General features: G+C 36.8%; 2 protein-coding genes across 3 annotated transcripts in view; one reads left to right on the top strand and one right to left on the bottom strand.

Moving 5' to 3' along the window:
- Nucleotides 1–15,585, top strand: part of LOC126266880 (gamma-soluble NSF attachment protein-like) — a 140,945-nt gene extending 125,360 nt beyond the window's left edge. For both annotated transcript variants that reach the window (XM_049971541.1, XM_049971542.1), the window contains one exon: nt 13,928–15,585. The gene's annotated coding sequence lies outside the window, so the exon portion shown is untranslated. The remainder of the gene's footprint in view (nt 1–13,927) is intronic.
- LOC126267752 (acetylcholinesterase collagenic tail peptide-like) overlaps nt 1–20,221 on the bottom strand; it is a 68,385-nt gene that overhangs the window by 6,233 nt on the left and 41,931 nt on the right. Inside the window, exon 3 of the mRNA XM_049973055.1 lies at nt 28–401. Within this exon, the coding sequence (XP_049829012.1) occupies nt 28–401 (374 nt within the window). The remainder of the gene's footprint in view (nt 1–27; nt 402–20,221) is intronic.

Below are 20,221 nucleotides of genomic sequence, written 5' to 3'. Positions count from 1 at the left end.
ACTATCCTCCTTACCCTTACACTTAACCTGACCTTGCGCCCCTTTTTACCCTTGCGCCCCTTTTTACCCTTGCGCCCCTTTTTACCCTTGCGCCCCTTTTTACCCTTGCGCCCCTTTTTACCCTTGCGCCCCTTTTTACCCTTGCGCCCCTTTTTACCCTTGCGCCCCTTTTTACCCTTGCGCCCCTTTTTACCCTTGCGCCCCTTTTTACCCTTGCGCCCCTTTTTACCCTTGCGCCCCTTTTTACCCTTGCGCCCCTTTTTACCCTTGCGCCCCTTTTTACCCTTGCGCCCCTTTTTACCCTTGCGCCCCTTTTTACCCTTGCGCCCCTTTTTACCCTTGCGCCCCTTTTTACCCTTGCGCCCCTTTTTACCCTTGCGCCCCTTTTTACCCTTGCGACCCTTTTTACCCTTGCGACCCTTTTTATCATTACCCACCCTCTCCAGTTTGCTGCTTGCATTCCACCTGATACTGCATTTCAGCCCAAGGTACTGGAGTTGGTGTTCGTGTGTGCATGCTTGCTTGCTTCTGTCTGTCTGTGTGTGTGTGTGTGTGTGTGTGTGTGTGTGTGTGTGTGTGTGTGTGTCTCTTTACTGTTGAAGGTTGTGGCCGAAAGCTATATGCGAGTGTCTTTTAATCGTGCCTGTCTGCAACTTGATGGGTCTTCTTATGGTACATAGCAGTCTGTCTTTTCCTACATTGTTCACATTTATCTGTGATAATGTTGTAAGCCAAAGCATTGATTTAAAATTTGTACCAGCACCAGGATTTGAAACAGGGTATTCTGTGCAGCTGTGGTATCTGTAGTGCCTGTATAGTATAATGGATAACAGATACACCTAGTAAGCAGATGAGCTGGGTTTGAACCTTAGTGCCGGTACCAATTTTAAATCATTGCTGTGGCGTACATCATTGGCAGCCTCTGATTTTGTCCATTGATGATTTACTGTGATGGTCATATACAAATAGCATAACAAAGGCTGAGGAAAACTTTATTTCTTTGTTGCCAACAAGAAACCACAAACTAATCTGCCCTGGTTACATTATTACCAAACTGAGTGTCATATTATGAATGAAACACACACAACACTGGTGTAATATTGTTCAATATTTATTTTTTGTTACCCAAACCGATTTTCAGCTGTTACACCATCATCAGATACAAAAATAGGTGGTGTAGTGAAGTTTCATTGGATCGAAAGATTTTAAATTAGTACATCTACAGAGTATTTCCAGAGATGAAAAGTATTAATGCTATAATTAGAACTAAAACAAAAGGATTATTTCAGTGTAACTATGATGTAAGATTATTTAACTTTGACACATTAACTAATGTTCATGGTGTGGGTTCCTGTTGTCATGTCGTAGTTCATGGACCACAGGCAACATATGAGTGGCCAAGTAAGGGGTCCCGACAGTCGGGATACCAGTTACTTTGGAATAAGGCTGGGCATCTCGGACATATTCTGTGTCATGGTCACCTTTGTGCTCAGAAGGCAAAGACTACCAAATCCATCGGTTAGTCCCTCAACCATTAGGGATAAAACTCAATGGGACCTGGAGCAAGTAAGGCCAGCAACGTGCTTCCCTGGTACTTTAAATATGATGCTGGCAACAATCAGAGCAAAATGCCTCGGACCTTTGGAGGTGACGGAGTCCCACCTCTAATTGACAAACCAGGGACTCCTAAGATACGATTCGGCAAACGAATGGCAACGAGATGGGAAGCTATTAATATCAACGGGGCTACTCTGGGAAGAAGGTAGACCTGGCAGAGGCTGCAAGTAAGATGGGGTTGGACGTTTTAGCTATTAGTGACATTCGGGTAAGGGGTGAGAAAGAAGTAGTGGGAGAATACAAGGTCTACCTATCAGGAGTCAAAGCAGGAATAGCACAATGGGGTACAGGGCTTTACATCAGGAAAGAAATGGAACCCAGCGTAGTTGCAGTAAGGTATGTAAACGAACGACTGATGTGGATAGATTTGACAGTGTCTAGCAAGAAAATTAGAATTGTCAGTATATTCGCATTGTTAAAAGGACAGATTAAGAAAAGATGGATAGTTTTTATGACGCACTCAGTGATGTTGCTGTTAGAATAAAGGACAAGGACAGTGTTCTGCTCATGGGTGATTTTAATGCCAGGATTGGAAATTGAACAAAAGGGTATGAAAAGGTTATGGGTAAATCTGGAGAGGATATGGAGGCCAACAGGAACGGGAAACAACTCTTGGATTTCTGTGCCAGTATGGGCTTAGTAATCACAAACTCCTTTTTTAAACATAAGAACATTCACCGGTATACTTGGGAAGGCAGGGAACCAGATCTGTCATTGACTATATAATAACAGATCAGGAATTCAGGAAGGCTGTGAGGGACACATGTGTATTCAGGGGATTCTTTGATGACACTGATCACTACTTAATCTGCAGTGAAATTGGTATTGTGAGGCCAAAGGTGCAGGAGGTCAGGTCCATATGTAGGAGGATAAGAGTGGAGAAACTTCAGGATAAGGAAATCAGGCATAGGTACATAACAGTGATCTCAGAAAGGTACCAGTTAGTTGAATGTAGTCAATTACAGTCATTGGAAAAGGAATGGACAAGGTACAGGGACACAGTACTAGAAGAGGCTAAAGAATGTCTTGGATCAGTAGTGTGTAAAGGTAGGATGAAGCAAACAGCTGGGTGGAATGACACAGTCAAGGCAGCCTGTAAAAGAAAAAAGAAGGTGTATCAAAAATGGCTACATACTAGGACTCAGGTAGACAGAGAAAGTTATGTTGAAAGAAACAAAGCCAAACAGATAATTGCAGCATCCAAGAAGAAATCTTGGGAAGACTTTGGAAACAGGTTGGAGACTTTGGGTCAAGGTGCTGGAAAACCATTCTGGAGTGTAATTAGCAGTCTTCGAAAGGGAGGGAAGAAGGAAATGACAAATGTTTTGGACAAGTCAAGAAAACTGCTGGTGGATCCTGTTGATGCCTTGGGCAGATGGAGGGAATATTTTGAAGAGTTGCTCAATGTAGGTGAAAATGCGATCAGTAATGTTTTAGATTTCGATGTACAATGGTATAGGAATGATGATGGAAATAGGATCACATTTGAGAAAGTGGAGAAAATGGTCAATAGACTGCAGTGCAATAAAGCGTCTGTGGTGGATGAAATTAAGTCGGAACTCACCAAATATAGTGGAATGTCAGGTCTGAAATGGCTACACAGGATAATTGAAATGGCGTAGGAGTCGGGACAGGTTCCATCAGACTAGACGAAAGCAATAATCACACCAATCTTTAAACATGGAAATAGAAAAGATTGTAACAACTACAGAGGTATCTCTTTAATCAGCGTTGTGGGTAAAATCGTCTCAGGTATTGTTGAAAGCAAAGTGCGAGTATTAGTTGAGGACCAATTGGATGAAAATCAGTGTGGGTTTAGGCCTCTTGGAGGTTGTCAGGACTAGATCTTTAGCTTACGGCAAATAATGAAGAAGTGTTAAGAGTGGAACAGGGAATTGTATCTATGCTTTATAGATCTAGAAAAGGCATATGACCAGGTTCCTAGGAGGAAGTTATTGTCTGTTCTACGAGATTATGGAATAGGAGGCAAACTTTTTGCAAGCAATTAAAGGTCTTTACTTAGATAGTCAGGCAGCAGTTAGTTGACAGTAAATTGAGTTCATGGTTCAGAGTAGTTTCAGGGGTAAGACAAGGCTGCAACCTGTCTCCACTGTTGTTCATATTATTTATGGATCATATGTTGAAAACAATAGACTGGCTGGGTGAGGTTAAGACATGTGAACACAAAATAAGCAGTCTTGCATATGCGGATGACTTAGTTATGATGGCAGATTCGATTGAAAGTTTGAAAAGTAATATTTCAGAGCTAGATCAGAAATGTAAGGACTATGGTATGAAGATTAGCATCTCCAAAACGAAAGTAATGTCAGTGGGAAAGAAATATAAACGGATTGAGTGCCAGATAGGAGGAACAAAGTTACAACAGGTGGACGGTTTCAAATACTTAGGATGCATATTCTCACAGAATGGTAAAATAGTGAAAGAACTGGAAGCAAGGTGTAGCAAAGCCAATGCAGTGAGCGCTCAGCTACGATCTACTCTCTTCTGCAAGAAGCAAGTCAGTACGAAGACTAAGTTATCTGTGCACCGTTCAATCTTTCGACCAACTTTGTTGTATGGGAGCGAAAGCTGGGTGAATTCAGGTTACCTTATCGATAAGGTTGAGGTTACGGAAAGTAGCTAGGATGATTGCAGGTACTAGTAGATGGGAACAATGGCAGGAGGATGTCCACGATGAGGAAATCAAACAAAAACTGGGAATGAACTCTATAGACATAGCAGTCAGGGCGAACAGGCTTAGATGGTGGGATCATGTTACATGCATGGGAGAAGCAAGGTTACCCAAGAGACTCATGGGTTCAGCAGTAGAGGGTAGGAGGAGTCGGGGTAGACAAAGGAGAAGGTACCTGGATTTGGTTAAGAATGATTTTGAAGTAATAGGCTTAACATCAGAAGAGGCACCAATGTTAGCACTGAATAGGGGACCATGGAGGAATTTTGTAAGGGAGACTTTGCTCCAGACTGGACACTGAAAGGCATAATCAGCCTTAGATGATGATGATGATGATGATGATGATGATGATGATGACATTAACTAATGAACAACAATTGTACATAGAAGGATATAATTGAACAATAAACTTTGGTGACATAGTCCAAAGATGTGGCTGAACAAAATAATCTTGTCCTTAATAGGTCCTAAAATAGAAACAGACAAAATATAATAGTGGTTGTAAGGTTGTGAGTGAAGCAGCTGTGATTATGCAAAGTTAGGAGAGAAATTATATTAACTGAAATAAAGGAAATGCATTTTACAACATGACCTGAATGGAATTATGAGTAGTATCTGCAGTTAGAAGTGGCGAGTAAGGGAACTGTGTCTGGTCATTCAGTACTAAGCTTGGGTTAATGGAAATGTGTTGATTAATTTTCATTGTTTCAAGATAATTCATCTTCTTTCCCTTATGGATGTGATGTAATGCTTCACGTTTCACATTGTAACTATGACCTCCTGTAACCAGGTATTTGGAAAAGTGGTGTCTCCTTTTCTAAGTTTCCAAGTTCTATGGTGTTCTTCAAGCAGGTACATAATGTCCCGCCAGACTGACCCACATAGAATTTGCCACGTCAAGCAGTGTGGTGCACGTAAAATTATGGTTTTATGTTCCTAGATTTAAGCTTTCCATTGAGACTTTTCCGAAGTATGGATTGTGCACCATTTATTGCATTTTTGAGGTGGTGGTCCAAGGACAGGGTTAAGAAAAGAATATATCTGTTGTTTTTGCTTTTTGTGCATTGTGGAGTCCACTACGGTAGGAGGATGCTCTTTGTTTGATTGCATTTAATTCCATTAGGAAGTTGTCTTCTATCATGGAGATGGATATGAGGCAATTTGTGATTGAATGAAAAGCAGCATGTTTATGGGACACTGGATGTTGACAATTAGCTAGTATTACCATACCTGTGGTGGTAGGTTTGCTATAAATCATGAAAGTATGGTGTGGTCACTGATGTATGGTTAGATCTAAATAATGTACACAAGTGTTCCTGAACTCATATTGCAGCAGACATTAAGCATCTTGTCATCTTGCAGTAAAAATTATTGTAAGTCCATAGATAATTTTAAATTTTGGTGGCCGTAAATAATAATTGCTAGTAACCATCCTGGGTCCACTTATGAAGACAATTCACAGGTGATGTAGTATCTGGTGGAGGAAAATATTTGCATGATTGTTCTTACGTCCTCCCAACAAACTGTGGTACTTGAAGTACGAGGGTAGTTTGAAAAGTTCTCGGAATCGCCACGAGAGGCAAGTGCTAGCACAATGAGTTGCTCATGTGATATTCATTGGACTGTTGCCTCTAAACGCATGCCACATCAGTGCTCTTGGTAGAGAGCTGTGGCAGTGACGTGGCTCTGTTGTTCCCGCGTAGTGATTTGGGAAATGGAAAAAATAGAGCACTGATTAAGTACTTCATAAAGAAAGTTATGAAAGCAAAGGACATTCATGCTGATTTCCAGAATACACTGGGGGACTTGCTCCTTCATATTTATTCATCTGTTGCCAAGTGGGCAAATGAATTTAAATTTGGTCAGGAGAGCTTAGATGGTGACCCATGCACTGGTCAGCCAGAAATAATTGCAAAAGTGCACAAAACGGCCATGGAGGATAGCCAATTGAAAGTGTGAAATTGCTCGTGCATGCCAGATGTCGTCTGAAAGGGTATGTCATATTTTAACTGAAGAATTAAAAATGGAAAAAATTTCTGCAAGATGGGTGCTGCGACTTGACGCTGGATCAAAAACGCAAGAGAATGGAAATTATTAATTACAAAAACTAATGAATTGTTGCCATACCCGCCTTATTCGCCTGTTATGGTTCCATCAGACTTCTGTCTCTTCCCAAAACTAAAAAGTTTTTTTGGTGAATGAAGATTCATTTCAAACAAAGAATTCATAGCCAGAGTTGACAACTATTTTGCAGGCCTGGAGGAAAGCCATTTTTGAGACGGGATCAAGGCACTGGAACATCGTTGGACCAAGTGCATTAATTGACAAGGAGACTACATTGAAAAATAAAAAAGTTTCAGTGACGTAAGTACATTTTTACTATTCCGTTCTGAGAACTTTTCAAACCACCCTCATAGTAGGCTTGTTTGAGTGCATCATCTGATGTAAATAGCCATATTGTAGGTCCAACCACATCAAAGGATTCTCTGGGGAGAAGTCACTGTAACAGATGTTTTTTGAAAAGGAGCAGCAGTCCTGGTAGTTTCAGGAGCAACAGTCTGGATGATGACCTGATCTGGCCTTATAACATTAGTTAACATGGCCTTGCCATGTTGGTATTGCAATTGGCTGAAAGCAAGAGGAAAGTACAGCCATTATATTTCCTGTGGATGTACTGCTAACTGTATGGCTTTTTGATTATGATGATGGTATTGGTGGTTGCTTCCTCTTTGATAAAGTAAAATAGTTCCTAATTCAGATCTTTGGGCAGGGACAAACTTGGATGGAAAAGCACATCTGGCTTCCTACAGGCAATAGTGTGGAATGTTAAATTCTTTAATTCGGGAGGTAGGATGGATAATTTGAAAAGAGTAATAGAGCATGTGGAGTAAAAGAATGCATTCCCCCCCCCCCCCCAAATCTTTGCAGCAATATCAGATCAGTTAAACATGCAGCATCAAGTTTGACATCTTGGCAACATTGTGTAAAAGTATCATTGTCATCCAATTATTATTAGAGGAGTAATAAACATTTTGCTAAAAATAATTTTGCATAGTCTTATGCCATGGTGTGGGGTAAGAGTACAGAGTGCGTACTGAAGAAAGTAGGAAGTATTACAAATTAAGAGATGGAACAACTAATTAGGAATTCTGAAATAATCAATTTTTGACAATATAATTTTTTGCCAATTACATTAAATTAGGAACTCTTTATTTTTCAACAAATTGGAAAAGTAAATACTGTAATGATCTGAGAGTAATTCTGAAAAAATGTTTATCAAGGGAAAAACAGTGCTGCTCTATTGCTTGTTGTTTTACTAATGAACAAGTTTCTGTGAATCGGCCAAGGTAGTCACTACCTTTACTGCTTTTAAGACATTTTCATAAGCCAGCCTTTGAAATCAGATAGCTCTGAATACTTGCCTATTGAGTACTTATTTTTGATAAGGCCAAGATCTGATGGTAGAGCAGCTGTGTTGATGTTATCAATCAGTTTACGGGTGGCACTAAGGAAGTCATTATTATATTGGAAGAATGTTTGACAGGTAGATAGGTTTGGAAAAACACTACCCAATTAAAGAAAAACTACAGGAAATAAAAACTAATCCAAGTTATCTAAGGTGAGTAACATGACATCTAAACACCAATCAAAATGCTTGAATACACTAGAAGGGAATACACAAGACAAAGTACAGGTAGTATGGTAAAAGTTTGCAAATAGTTCCTTGAAGGCATAAAAGCACCAGATACAAACTTCTACTCCATTTGACCTGTGTACCTTTACTGCTCTCCTCTACTATCTAGATATAACACACAACTGAAGTCATGGAAATAAAGGAATATATTGGAAGCTTATAGCTGCCAGTTCCAGGACCTAACTTTTAAATATATTTACTTTCATCTAATACTCAGTCAAAATTATACATAAAAAATGTACAAAAGTGATGTGCCACATTTTCTCCAGCTGTAAGCACCTGACTGCCAGGAGGTTCCAGAATAGAACTGAGGATATGATGACCTATGCACTGGGAAAATGGTAAAATTCTACTGTAGGTATTAGACGGCTTGATGCGTACTTTTGATTCAAGCGTAGTTTTATTTAGGCTGAAGTTAGATATAGTTGGAGTTAGTGAAGTATGGTGGCAGAGAGAACTATATTTCTGGACAGGTGAGTATCGGTTATCAATACAAAATCAAATAGGAGTAAGGTAGGACTAGATCTAACAGTGAATATGAGTATAGTAATGTCAATATAGCTACAAAGTCGACACCCACTGCAGTATACTTCTTTGTATGCTAGCTTTTGCAGATTCTGAAAGTAAGTATGATGAAATGAAGTAAATTATTCATACAGTTATATGAGTAAAAAATGTAACTGTGATTGAGAGACTGGAATTAGACAGTAGGTCAAAGAAAGAGAAGGAAAAATACTAGAACACGGACTCAGGGAAAGAAATGAAAGGGGGAGGGGTCTGGTAGAAATTTAAAAGTAAAATTTAATCATTGCTAACACTTGGTTTGAGTCATGCAAGAAAGCTGTGTATGTGCCAGAGACCTGGAGACACCGAAAGTTTTCAGATAAACTACATTGATTAGATTTTGAAACCAGATTTTAAACTGCAAAATGTTTCTATGAGTAGATATGAATCCACAGATTAAAACAGAAGAAACTGCAGAGAGGTAGGAAATTAAGGAGATGGAGACTGGATAAATTAAAAGAACCAGAGCTTGTTGAAAGTTTCAAAGCATTAGGAACTAGTTGACTGCAATGGGAGAAAGGAATATGGTAGAAAACAAATTGATAACTTCAGAAAGACAAAGTAGCGAAGGGACCTGAGTTTCAAATAAGCAGACAGGGTCCCAGTAGAAATCATTGGCTAACACTAGAGTTCAGGGTTCTGAAAAAATGTAGCAACACACAAGACAATACAGCCCCTACAATTTACCATGGAATATCGGTTGACTAAAGACAACCATATGTTTATTGCATTTGTAGATTCAGAGAGAGCTTTTGACAATGTTGACTGGAATATTCTATGTGAAAGTATGAAGAAAGCAGGAATAAAACATGGGAAGCATAAGGTTTCCATGACTTGTACAGAAACCAGACTACAATAATGGGAGATGAAAAAGATAAAAGATTGTAGATTGTATTTTATTGGTCCTGTTGTCTACATAGCAGCTTATGCATAAGACATTGGACAAGTCAAGTTATAAATATACAGGCTGAAAGTAATTTCAAGGCATACATATGTAAGCTTACAATAATACACTTTACACGTAAGTAAGTATTTATATAACACATTTCATAAATTTAAATATTCTTCAATGGAGTAAAAGCAGTGATGCTGTAAATATGACTTTAGAGATTTTCCAAATGTATTGACCTCAGTGATAGCTTTTATGTTTTCAGGAAGTTTGTTATAAAGCTTAACTCCCATGTGAAAAGTACCTTTTTGGCACAGTGCTGTGCTGATTTGAGTCATATGTAAGTTTCTGTTTTGTCTGGTAAAGTGCTCATGTATATCACAGTTTTTTTTTGTAGTCTCCGGTCCTGCCTATTACATTTAATTTAAAGAACAAAAGGGTTTCCATAATGTATACACATGGTAATGGGGGAATACCAGATTTCTTAAACAGGGGTTTACAAGAGTCTCTAGGCTTGCACCCAAACAAGATTCTAATGGCCCTTTTTTGTAGTTTAAAAGTGCTATTAGCTGTTTTAGTGTTTCCCCAGAAGGTGACCCCATATCTAAGACGAGAATGAAAGTACGCATGATATGCATTCAATACTGTTTTCTCACTACAGCATGATTTTAATGAACAAAGAAGATAACATGTTTTTCTCAGTTCAGAATTGAGATATTCAATATGCTTATTCCATCTGATGTTACTCTGCAGCCAAAGTCCTAAGAATTTGGTTTCAGTACTGTTACCAACTGGCTCATCATTGATAGAGACTGATGGGATAAACATGTCCTTGTTAGGAACATTGTGGAATTTTAGAGCAACAGTTTTCTTACTGTTAATTACAAGCTGATTACTCTGTGCCCAGTTACTAAGTTGTTTCGTGACCGTGTTTACTGTCTGCTGTAACTGTTCATCGTCGCCTCCTTTTAGTAGAATCTTGGTGTCATCTGCAAATATGATTGTTTTGTGTGCATCAATATTTAAGCTTAGATCATTTATGTACAGAAGAAACAGAAGGGGTCCCAATACGGATCCTTGGGGTACACCACATTTTATTTGTTTATAGTCAGATAAGTGAGTAGATACAGTTTTTAGTTCAATATTTGTGTGCTTGACGCACACTGCGTGCATATGATTTGTCAGGAAGGAACTGATCCACTTGTTGGACAGACCTCGAATACCATATCTTTCTAGCTTTGATAGCAGAATTTTATGGTCCACCATGTCAAAAGCTTTTGACAAGTCAATAAAGACTCCTATTGTTTCCTGTTTTTTGTCCATCAGGTTTAGAATGGAATTGATGCACTCATAGATAGCAGTTGTTGTTGACCTCTTATTTCTGAATCCATGTTGTTCATTACATAGGATGCTGTTTTTATTAATAAATTTCATAAGTTTCTCATACATCACTTTTTTCAGTACTTTAGAGGTGCAGGAGGAAATTGTGATGGGTCTGTAGTTATTTACATTGTCTTTATCCCCTTTTTTAAATACAGGAATAACTTTTGATGTTTTCAACACATCAAGGAAAGTGCCTGCCTGAAGTGAGCAGTTGCATAAATGTGTGAGTACTTCAATCAGGTTTGATGCGCTCTTCTTTAACATTGTTGCAGGTATACCATCAATACCTGCCAATTTTGAATTTTTTAGTCCTTTTATTGCTTTAGCTACTTCATCTTGTAATACAGAACTGATGTACATTGATCCTCTACATGCACTTATTTTATGTTCATTTGCCTGGGTGCTCTTAAAGTTTGACTGTAACATATTTTCAGCAACACCTGTGAAAAAGTTGTTAAATGTGTTGGCTACTTCTAAGGGGTTTGTTACTTTTTTATTTTTATGTGATAGTGTTATATTTTTCCAAGGTTGTCTGTATTCTCCGCATTCTTTTTTTATAACACTCCACATAGCCTTAGATTTATTAGCTGAATTATAAATGATTTCATCATTATGCATTATTTTTGCTGCTTTTATTACATTTCTTAATATTTTGGAGTATTTTTTATAGTATGCGTGTACTACAGGTGAGGAATTTTTTGAGTTACATATTTCATTAAGTAGTCTTTTCTTCTGGCATGAAACTCTTATTCCCTTTGTGATCCAGCTGTTTGTTCTAGAGTTTCCCCGTATGGTTAATGTTTTCAGTGGGAACGCAAGTTCAAAGAAATGGGTTAATACATCAATGAAAGTGTTGAATTTTTCATTTATGTCGTTCATTTTGTACACTCCTAGCCATTTTTCTTTCTGTAATAAGTTGTTGAAGTAATTCACATTATGCTGATTATAGCTTCGATATGCTGTTCTGAAAGACATGTTGTTAATAATACTGCCTTGTACTTTTATGCTTAATATTTGAGTAAGATGATCACTAAAACCTGCAGTGAAAATTCTTAGTGAGGTGTTGTGTAAACTCTTCTGGACTAGAAACTGATCAAGAGCTGTTTGGCAAGTTTCTGATACTCGGGTAGCTGCTTTTACTTCAGCCTTTAAATTGTAGGACGTTGCAAGGTTCAAAATGGTCTCCCTATTTCCACTATTCGTGAGGAAGTCAATATTGAAGTCCCCACAGATTATCAATTCACAATCCATTTTATTTACTTTATTTAGTAGTGACTCCTTTTTGTTTAAGAAAAGTTCAAAATTCCCGGACGGTGATCGGTAAACTGTAGCAATAACCAGGTTGAACTGAGTAATTTTTATAACTGCAATTTCATAATCCTTTTCGACTTTTGCCCTAGTTAAGTCAGGTAGTGTAATAAATTCTACATTATCCTTTGTGTAAATTGCTACCCCACCCTGCTTGCTGTTTTTCCTGCAGTAGTAAGTAGCCAAGACAAATTTGTTTATTTTCGTATTCTGGATTAATTCTGGGTTAAGCCAGTGCTCAGAAATGCATAACACTGAGATATCATTAAGTTCGTGTGTTAATAGAACATTAATTTCATCGATCTTATTACGCAGGGATTGCACATTATGGTGATAAATTTTTAGTTCGGGCGTATTCACGGTTTGGTAATTGGGAATCATATTTACAACATCACATACCTCTAGTTTAAATTAGGAACGTCAGCAGTTTTGTATTTTCGTTCTTCTTTCTTGTTTATTTTGTTTTCCTCGCTTTTGGAAGGTTTTTCAGGAACCTGATAAATTGTTCTATCCCTTACAAGTCTTTCTTTAATTATTTCACTAACACGATCACAAACAAATCTTTTCCCTTCATAGTTCAAATGCATTCCATGCTTCGTGTGCAGATTTCGATGCAGCTTGCTTATATCCAGTACATCGCACTTACTTTGTTGAGAACACAATTTCCTTATTTTAATGTTTGTTTTCTGAATTTCTTTGTTTACACACAAACTATAAAGATAAGCCATAGTTGGAAAGAATAACACAGTGTTGTAGCCTATCCCAGATGTTGTTTAATCTGTGCACTGAGCTAGCTGTGAAGGAAAAAGAGGAGAAATTTGGAAAGGGAATTGAAGTTTATGGACAAGTAATTAAAACTTTGAGGTCTATCAGTGACATAGTAATTCTGTCAGACAGTGGTGAATTTGGAAGAGCAATTGAAGGCAGTAAATAGTGTCTTGAAAAGAGGTTATAAAATGAACAACAACAAAGGTAAAACAAGGATAATAGCTTGTAATCAAATTAAATCAGCTGAATAGGAAATGAGACACTGAAAATAAAGGAGTTTTGTTATTTGGGCAGTAAAATCACTCGTAGTGCCTGAAGTTGAGGGTATTAAATGCAGACTAGCAATATCAAGGAAAGCATTTCTAAAAAAAAAGTTTTTATTTACTGTGGATTTAAGTACTAGGAAGTATTTTCTTTCCTGAAGGTATGTTTCTGGAGTGTAGCCTTATGTGGAAGTGAAGCATGGGTGTTTAATAGTTCAGACAAGAAGAGAATAGACGCTTTTGAAATGGGGTGCTATAGGAGAATTCTGATGACGGAAGAGTCAACTATTGAGGTTCCGAATTAAATTAAAGAGAAGAGAAATGAAAGGAGGAATTGGTTCGTAGAACACATTGTGATTGTGAAAGCATAATCAATTTTGTTATGGAAGTAAGTGTAAGGGGTAAAAATTGTAGAGGGAGACCAACACCTGACTACAATAAGCAACCTCAAATGCATGTGTGTTGCAGAAGCTATGCAAAGACTAAGAGACTTGTCAAGCCTGCTGAAGTTTAAAATGTAACATTACTTACTGTTATCATACAGAGGCAATAAAAAGTAATTTTAGTGTAATAAAAGATTTCTAGTATCTGAGTAATGAATGTTCCATAGCTCTAAAATATTTTATCTTGTAATTTATCAGTTAATAAATAACATATTGCGATCTTAATCCTGATACCAGCACTGTGTTCATCTGTGAATGTAACATAGTTAATTTGTGAAATCATTAATTGCAGCTTTCTATGTTCAGTTTCAGATGCAAGACTGACAAAGTCCATGCAGAATACTGCTGTTTGGCAGAGAGAACATATTTGCATTTATTCATATTGTGCAGAAAGTGGAAGAGATGAGTTAAGGAAAAAAAGGATAAAATAGTAACAGTGACTTATGATACCAGAATCTTCCTGGTGTTTAAGAACATAGTGTAAATGGTCTTAAAATGTGCAATGACTGAAAATAATGTTAAAGTAATATATAAATTGTTTTCAATTATATTTGCTGATTCAATAAAGTGAAGGACTGCTGAAGTGTTAACCAGTGCATTTTTAATTATAGAGTGATTTACTTTGTAAATAATTCTTACATTATTTTAAATGCAGGTTGCTATTATTAGCAAATAAATTTTAGGTTAATAGAATTCAGAAGAAATTTTAAAAAACTGACATAATAACAATATTGATATGGTGCTTCAGTTTGTTCTTATGAATTGTACATTTTTTAGAAGTAATATTTTTTCTACTCAAATTTTCCAAGAAGTGCTGACATGCCAAAGATAGTAGCAGATTATTTGATAAGGTCAATTTTTTATCTGTTAGTTGGGATTGAGTTAAATTTCTTCAGCAGTCCACATCAAGGAGTTGTGAGCTTCAGTAATGATTCTATCAGATATATATAATCTCAGATGTATTGGTCACATTTTTTACCTTCCTTCTCTGTATGTGGAAATCATTTTCTCAAATGTGTAACTGAACATATAGGCAATACTCAAAAACTTCACTTGACTCTTTACGTGAAAAAGAGTAGTTAATTAATGGTTTTAGATTGTCTGTAGCAAGAAGTTTTGACATCTCTGTACACTCAAAAAGCTTCTTGTTCTCCTATTTTAACAGTCTTATGGGAAAAAACTTTCCTATTAGGTGTTAAGGAAGCATGAGTGTTTTTGTTAGACTTTTTTCTCTGTGACTGGAAGTTATGAGAAGTTTGCTGGCACATTAAAAAATTACTGAAGCTATTTATTACCTGTTCAAAAGCATTCCACATTATCTATTAATGTCATAATGGCTAATTTTCTTTGAACAGTGCAGTTCCATTTTATCAGCCTTTAAATTTAGACTTTTAAATGATAAATATTTTCTTGTCCATATCTTTGGTCTACAAAGAGAAAGTAAACCTGCAGTGGAAATGCACTCTGAGTATCTCATAAATTTACTCAAAAGCACAGTTAACTGCAACTTTACTTCAGCAAAATAAAATGTTGCTTATGTAAAACTTTTAGCTCTTAACTAGAGCATCATTATAATAGCTAAGTGTTTTGTCAACCTTCAGTATACTAATATGTATGCTATGTCCAAAATACAGCGTCAGCACATTTTGGAATAGTGATAAGGCAGACATTTTGAAAGGCAGTCACCACAAAAACTTGGTTTATGTATTATTTGCTGTTGCATCTTTTCTTTTTCTCTTGTAAATAAGGATGGGTAATCAAATCCCTTCAGCTCGGCAGTGCATTACTGCTGCTTGTTTGTATGATTTCTGATTGTGAGAAATGGAGCATTTTGCAGATGCTAAATTTGAAAGAGGCCCATGTTAATTATTATAATACATTGTTGTATGTTGTAAATTGTTGCTATTTACTTATTGTAACAGTGGAAAACTTATATGTACATTATTACATGCATTATAAAATAATACCTGGCGTTTTCATTTGAGTTCCTGTAATCCCCTGAAAACATTTCACATTTGTATCGTACAATACATATCTCTTGAGCTTTACCATATCAATTATATGACACTTAAAAATAGAAATTATTTTTGTTTTTTGTAACTATTGGCCTGTTATGATACAGGGAAATTTCAAGGTTTGGTAGAAGAAAATTACATATGTTCCCAAGACAGTTGTGGCTCGTGAGTATACATTCTGGGTGTTCCCAAATTTTTAGATAAAGTAAAATATGAGAGAGTGATATAGCATCTGCTGTGTAATAGTTTATACAACTACAGTCACTGCCAATAACAACTACAACAGGAATAATAATAAAATAAATGAAAACACAACTATGGTAAAGTTACAACTACTGGTTTATATTGGAGCACTCAATACACTAAATATACACACTAGGCAGAGATCAAAACCAACCAACACACAGAAGAAACCCACGAAAGCAGCATGACAACACAGACTACATATCAGAATAGAAAAACTGAGAAAAGACATCGGACAGCGAACACAATTTATAAGAAATGAAATATCAGACAAAAAAACGAAAAAGGTTAGGTAAAATCTCACAACAAGAAGCGATAGAGCAATTAGATGAAAAGAAGCAGAAATTACAAGCATTGGCCAAACGACTTAGAAGTTACAAAAAAAAGTGAAAATAGAAGGAGACAAAACCAAACATTCAACACAAACCAAAAGAAATTTTACCAGACAATAGAAAACACACACATTAAAATAGACAATCCACCAAACATAAAAGACATGGAACACTTCTGGAGCAACATATGGTCAAACCCGGTACAACATAACAGGCATGCACGGGGGATACAAGCAGAAACAGACACATACAAGATGATACCACAAATGCCTGAAGTGATAATTTTGCAACATGAAGTCACCAAAGCAATTAATTCTACTCGCAATTGGAAAGCCCCCTGGAAAAGATAAAATAGCAAATTTCTGGCTAAAGAAGTTCACCTCAACTCACACACATCTAACTAAATTATTTAACAGTTACATTGCAGACCCATACACATTCCCTGGTACACTTACACATGGAATAACTTATATGAAACCTAAAGATCAAGCAGACACAACAAACACAGCTAAATACCGCCCCATAACATGCCTACCAACAATATACAAAATATTAACTTCAGTCATTACACAGAAATTAATGACACATAAAACACAGAACAAAATTATAAATGAAGAACAAAAAGGCTGTTGCAAAGGAGCACGAGGATGTAAAGAGCAACTGATAATAGATGCAGAGGTAACATATCAAGCTAAAACTAAACAAAGGTCGCTGCACTACGCATACATTGATTACCGAAAAGCTTTTGATAGTGTACCCCACTCATGGTTACTACAAATATTGGAAATAGAGTAGATCCTAAATTGATACAGTTCCTAAACATAGTAATGAAAAATTGGAAAACAATTGTTTCTTTCTTATCTCAGATGTTATGTCTGGTCAAAAGTAGAAAGTGATGCAGACCTTGGTCAAGCACGACTTCCTTTTAACTGTACGGTATATGTTATATTGCATTTAGGAACTTTCAGGTAATTGAACATGTATCAATAATTATGGATTTCTGTAGTTTTATAAGTCCGTGGAGGCTCGGGAAAAGAATAGGCCTTCGGTATGTTCTGCCAGTCATAAAAGGCGACGAAAAGAACAAACCACTAATAGGGCTAACCCCCCTTTCAGTGTGATTAGTTAGTTCAAGACAGAACTAATGAAGCCTCGGACAAGCGCTGTCATGGTCGGGGACGATGCTTGAACCCTATGCCCGTCCACAATGTTAATGACACTGCTAGCCACAGGGAAAATGATTTAAATCCAAAAGGAGGTTTTTTGCAGGACACGCTTCCTGCAACCACTCTAGAAGGAAAACAAAGACAGAGGATGAGATGGTCAGATGAAGTTAACTGATACCTCATGGTCTGTTATTACCAAGCAACAAACTTAGGAACGAACACAACTGGATACAGATCACAAGTATAAACAACATTTATTACCAGATACCCAGAATTAAAATTTTTAACAGAACAACGACTAGCTGATAAGATCCGTGTAATAAACAAAAATAACAATATACCGCAGCCAGAATTAGAAAACCTCAAACAACAAGTACAACAAATCCTGGAACAAAATAATGTGCAATCAGAAGAAGAAATTTATACAGTAATGGACTCAAACATCCCAGAGCAAACAAACAAGAACAACATGCATCAATTAAACAATCAGAGGAAAACGAAATCTTAAGACAGCCACCAGAACAGGTACAAATAGAACATGAAGTGACACACATGTTAGATATAGAAGAAAAATTTCAGTTGACATATATAGAATACAAAGACACAAATACAGACGTTAGACCATTCTTGCATAGACCACCAAATAACCCACATGTTGAAACGACAATAACAACTATCAACACAATCATACACAACAAAATAAATGAAAATACAACTATGGAAGAGTTACAACTACTGGTTTATGTAGGAGCACCCACTACACTAAATATACACACTAGGCGAACCAACCAACAAACAGAAGAAACCCACAAAACCAACATGGCAACACAGGCTACAGATCAGAATAGAAAAACTGAGAAAAGACATCGGACAGCGAACACAATTTATAAGAAATGAAATATCAGACAAAAAACGAAAAAGGTTAGGTAAAATCTCACAACAAGAAGCAGAAATTACAAGCATTGGCCAAACAGTTTATAAGATACAAAAAAGTCAAAATAGAAGGAAACAAAACCAAACATTCAACACAAACCAAAAGAAATTTTACCAGGCAATAGATAACACACACATTAAAATAGACAATCCACCAAACATAACAGACATGGAACACTTTTAGAGCAACATATGGTCAAACCCAGTACAACATAACAGACATGAAACTTCCTGGCAGATTAAAACTGTGTGCCCGACTGAGACTCGAACTCGGGAAGTTTGCCTTTCGCGGGCAAGTGCTCTACCATCTGAGCTACCAAAGCACGACTCACGCCCAGTACTCACAGCTTTACTTCTGCCAGTATCTCGTCTCCTACCTTCCAAACTTTACAGAAGCTCTCCTGCGAACAACAATTCTGTAAGTTTCATTTCAGCGCACACTCCACTGCAAAGTGAAAATCTCATTCTGGATAACAGAAATGCACGGTGGATACAAGCAGAAACAGACTCATACAAGATGATACCAAAATGCCTGAAGTGATAATTTTGCAACATGAAGTCACCCGAGCAATTAATTCTACGCACAATTGGAAAGCCCCTGGAAAAGATAAAATACCAAATTTCTGGCTAACGAAGTTCACCTCAACACATTCACATCTAACTAAATTATTTAACAATTACATTGCAGACCCATACACAGTCCCTGATACACTTACACAAGGAATAACTTATCTGAAACCTAAAGATCAAGCAGACACAGCAAACCCAGCAAAATATCGCCCCATAACATGCCTACCAACAATATACAAAATATTAACTTAACTCTAGTCATTACACAGAAATTAGTGACACATACAACACAGAACAAAATTATAAATGAAGAACAAAAAGGCTGTTGCAAAGGAGCACGGGGCTGTAAAGAGCAACTGATAACAGATACAGAGGTGACATATCGAGCTAAAACTAAACAAAGGTCGCTGCACTATGCATACATTGAATACCAAAAAGCTTTTGATAGTGTACCCCACTCATGATCACTAGAAATATTGGAAATATTCAAAGTAGATCCTAAATTAATACAGTTCCTGAACATAGTAATGAAAAATTGGAAAACCACACTTAATATCCAAACAAATTCAAATAATATCACATTACAGCCAATACAGATTAAACGTGGAATATACCAAGGAGACTCATTAAGTCCTTTCTGGTTCTGCCTTGCTCTAAACCCACTATCCAACATGCTAAATAATTCAAATTATGGATATAATATTACTGGAACATACCAACACAAAATCACACATTTGCTATACATGGATGATCTAAAACTACTGGCAGCAACAAATCAACAACTCAACCAATTACTAAAGATAACAGAAGTATTCAGCAATGATATAAATATGGCTTTTGGAACAGACAAATGTAAGAAAAATAGCATAGTCAAGGGAAAACACACTAAACAAGAAGATTACATATTGGATAACCACAGCAACTGCATAGAAGTGATGGAAAAAACAGATCCCTATAAATATCTAGGATACAGGCAAAACATAGGAATAGATAATACAAATATTAAAGAAAAACTAAAAAAAAATACTAACAAAAATACCGAAAACAGAGTTGACAGCAAGAAACAAGACAAATACTTATGCTATACCAATATTGACCTACTCATTTGGAGTAGTGAAATGGAGTAACACAGACCTAGAAGCACTCAATACACTTACACGATCACAATGCCACAAATATAGAATAGATCACACACATTCAGCAACAGAAAGATTCACATTAAGCAGAAAGGAAAGAGGAAGGGGATTTATCGACATAAAAAACCTACATTATGGACAGGTAGACAATTTAAGAAAATAATTTATAGAACGAGCAGAAACTAGCAAAATACACATAGCAATC

The sequence above is a fragment of the Schistocerca gregaria genome, chromosome 4 (assembly GCF_023897955.1).
Source record: "Schistocerca gregaria isolate iqSchGreg1 chromosome 4, iqSchGreg1.2, whole genome shotgun sequence".
NCBI lineage: Eukaryota > Metazoa > Arthropoda > Insecta > Orthoptera > Acrididae > Schistocerca > Schistocerca gregaria.
The sequence above is the reverse complement of the archived record's forward strand: the minus strand, read 5'-3'. Positions and strand labels throughout refer to the sequence as shown.